We start from the raw sequence: 3789 nt of genomic DNA on the forward strand, positions 1-3789 counted from the left end.
AGCCGAGCTACAAAGGCAACTCGATGGATTACAAAGCCAGGTAACTGACTTGTACAAAGCTCAGGAAGCTACCGAGAACCCTGAGCTTTCCTCCGAAGTCCAAAGCCTGAAGGAAAAGCTAGACGAACACTTGTAGCAGCTGGAGCAAAGTGCTGAGAAGCTTACTCAGCTCGAATCTGAAAACCTTGTTCACCAAGACAAGAATCAAGCCCTCAACACGGCGAGCAACAAGAAGCGCCGCTTCCGCACACAGGTCCGATCCATGCCGAGCCTGGACACACCCAACACCGCAGGAGGTACCGCTCGACAGCCTTCAGATGAAACCGGGGCATCAGGAGAAAAATCTTGAGATACGCGAGTCAATGAAACAATATCCAGCGACTCCGATCCAGACTCCGAGAAGGAAACATCTGAAGGAGCCGCGGCATTGCAGTCCTCATTGACCACCTACCTGGAGCAGATGTTCTCCAAGAAGCTCGACGCCATGCAATCAATGGTAGAAAGGCTACCCGGGGTGGCACCTCCGATTCGGAAAAGTAATCCCGGTTCTTACGCTGATACTCCTTTCACAGACAACATTGCCCTGATCGAGATGCGAGAAAGTTCTCCTTCCCCAACATAAAGATGTATGACGGCACCGGCGACCCAGACGACCACATCACTCAGTACAAACAAAGGATGCTAGCTGTAGCACTCCCAAGGGAGTTCCGCGAGGCCACCATGTGCAAAGGATTCGGCTCAACTCTGATTGGACCCGCGTTGCAATGGTACAATAATCTATCAATCAGATCCATATCTTCGTTCGCAACTCTCAGCGATGGGTTTGTGGAGCAGTTCGTAAGTAGCTGGAACCTGGAGAAAACCTCGGATAGCCTCTATGAAATCCTCCAGCATCGGGCCGAACCCTTTCGCGATTACATAGCTCGCTTCAATCAGGAAAAGGTATTGATTCCTAAATGCAACGTCACCACAACAATCTCAGCCTTCAAAAGAGGCCTGCTCCCATACGGGAATCTCTACAAGGAATTGACCAAGTATCAGTGTAAAACTATGGAAGACGTATTATCCCGAGCTTGGGCCCAGGTAAAATGGGAGGAAGACGTCGCAAGCCGTGCTAGGACTCAGCAGAAACAAGCAACCAGGCAAGACCGGAGTGATCGAGACGAGAGGTCCTCCCAGAAACCCAAGAAAGACCAAGGAGGCAGGAACCGGGACAGGTACACGAGTCGTCCACTCGAGAGAGCGGAAGGGATGTCGGTGTCTACCTGACCAGATATCTCACACTTGTCTGTATCCCAACCAGAGATAATCAACGCCCTAAGGAAGATGGGTCAACAGGTTAAATGGCCCCCGAAGATGAGGATACCCGATTCCTTCCGGAACCCCGACCTCTGGTGTGAGTTCCATCGTGACCATGGTCAAAAGACAGAGGATTGCGTCGCACTGAAGATCGAAGTCAACTAACTACTCCAGAAGGGATACCTTCGGGAGTTCCTCTCAGAAAATGCGAAGAACCTCCTAAGCAAGGAGACACCCAGGAAATCTGCTGAAACCAAGCCCGCGTCACCACCTCGACAGGACCGACTGATCCATGTCATATCCGGAGGTTCGGAGATAAGCGGCGTAAGCCATGCAGCCGCAAAGAAGAAATCTCGAAACGCCAAGCTTGGCCTGGAGACGTCCAAATCAAATCGGCCTTAGCAAACTGCTTGGTAAGGAGGATCCTTGTAGATAACGGAAGCTCCAACAACATCATCTTCCAGACCGCCTATCAGGTCCTGGGGTTGGATGAACTTGCCTTAACTAGAAAGACAACCCCGCTCATGGGATTCAGCGGAGAGGTGAAGCAAACCGCCGGTGAAGTGGTCCTTCCAGTCTATGCTGAAGTTGTTAGGGTATTTTTGTGTAGGCTCTTTGTGAGTACTACGGAACGATGGACAAGCTAGTAAACCAAGGGTATTCGTATGTATTTCGTGAGGATTTAGAGAGGATAATGAAAAGATAGGCTTGAAGAGACTTTTATTAGATAGAACAAGCAAGATTACAAGGTATTGAGTAAGAACCCTAATTCTAGCCGTCTAGTCCTAGTCTCTAAGCCTTGGAGAAGTCGATCACTTGCTTTAGGGTTTTAGTAGCTCTTATATAGTCGTCTAGGAGTTGGTTCCATTAGGTTAAACTCTTCCATATTCGGAAATATGGAAGGTTCTCCTTACCGGAAGTTTTCCATTTCTTGGAAGGGAGCTCGGTTCCAGGGACCGAGCTCGGGGTCCCTTCTAGCGGGGACCTGGAATGTTCCCTTATCGGGGACCCGAGGGCCTGGGTCCTGCCTGGAGGCTGGAGGAAATGATACCGGGATATTTTTCCCCAACAGTTTGCCCCTTATTTCTCGATTTCGTCATCGAAGTCGGGGAATAACCTGTGCACTCAAGTCAACCGGGGTTGCTCATTCTCAGCAGGCTCCCCTTAGACAGGACCCCGTTCCATTGATCTTGCCATCCTGGGTTCCACTCAAGCCGGAACTCATTCTAAACCCAGGTGAGAATTGGTTCCTTCATGTTGTCCGGAGTCTAGTAATAGTTTCTCTTATCTTCTGGAGATGATGGGGCCGGAACTCATATGTTAAGCTGTGTACAGGCTGGAGAGAGTCAGAGAGATGATACTGGTAATGGGTTTCTCAAGGTCTCGTTAATTCTTTGGGTCCCTAGGACTGAGGGGATAGGTTCCCTTATCGTGCTTTGAGACTCACTTTCCCGCGCAGTCTCACCTTCTTGATGCGTGTAAGTCAATCTTAGGGTTTTTTATTTTGTTTCCCCATTTTTGCTGCCTGTACTTTTGAGTTTCCTTTTCTTTCTCACCAAAATCTCGCGTGATCTCTATTACTCAGGCCTAGGTCTTCATTCTCTTAGGTAACACTTTCTTTCTCTCCATCCTTAATTCCGAACCTTTTAGGATGACAAACGGACTAGATCTTGCCCTCGGTTCTTATTCGATAGGTACTAGGGTTCATTCAAGACGTAGGGTTGGAAACGAGGCCTGCGAGGCCATGGCTTCCTCAAAATCTTCTTTGGACCTGTCCGCCAAAATAGAGGAACTCTGGAATGCTGCTGTTGGAGAGGCTCCCCCTCCTCTGGGAGGAGACAGATTTTCGCGAACTGGAGAAAGAAGTTTCGTCTTCCCGACGACGTCATCATTGGGATCCCTGGTCCTTTTGATAGGGTTTCGGATTTTGAGTTGGGTGAGATCCCTGTATACGAAGGTTTCTTCGAATCGGGTTTCAGAGACCAGATTCCTTCTTTGGTGGCTTAGATTTCGAAGGCAGTGAAAATCTCCCCTGGACAGCTGAATCCTCCCTCCTGGAGGGTCTTGATAGCTATGCATAGTCTCGGTGATCTTGAGGGTTTTACCGTTGGAGTCGCTGAGGTTCTATATTGTTATTCTATCTCTCCTTTGAACGGTGGGGAGTTTAGGTATCATTTGCATCCTCGTGAAAAAGCGCTTCCTGTGCGGGAGCTTTCAAAGGCTGAGAGAAAACGTTGCCCCGTCTTTGAGGGGTGTTGGGCTTCGAAGTTTGCTTTTATGCCCTTTCCTGGATTCTCTCCCACTTGGTGTGCAACTGGTGGGTCATTGCCACGACTCCCTTTAACTGCCTGATGCTGATGACCCCTTATTTCTCGATTTCGTCATCGAAGTCGGGGAATAACCTGTGCACTCAAGTCAACCGGGGTTGCTCATTCTCAGCAGGCTCCCCTTAGACAGGACCCCGTTCCATTGATCTTGCTATCCTGGGTT

General features: G+C 49.4%; 1 protein-coding gene across 1 annotated transcript; it reads left to right on the forward strand.

Annotated features, from left to right (window-relative positions):
* Positions 1 to 624: 624 nt before the first annotated feature.
* LOC106302650 lies at positions 625 to 1269 on the forward strand. The gene has a single exon (XM_013739115.1). It carries the CDS (start codon positions 625 to 627, stop codon positions 1267 to 1269), a length of 645 nt encoding a protein of 214 aa, XP_013594569.1.
* Positions 1270 to 3789: the final 2520 nt, after the last annotated feature.

Source organism: Brassica oleracea, chromosome C7, assembly GCF_000695525.1.
Source record: "Brassica oleracea var. oleracea cultivar TO1000 chromosome C7, BOL, whole genome shotgun sequence".
In the NCBI taxonomy this organism is placed as follows: Eukaryota; Viridiplantae; Streptophyta; class Magnoliopsida; order Brassicales; family Brassicaceae; genus Brassica; species Brassica oleracea.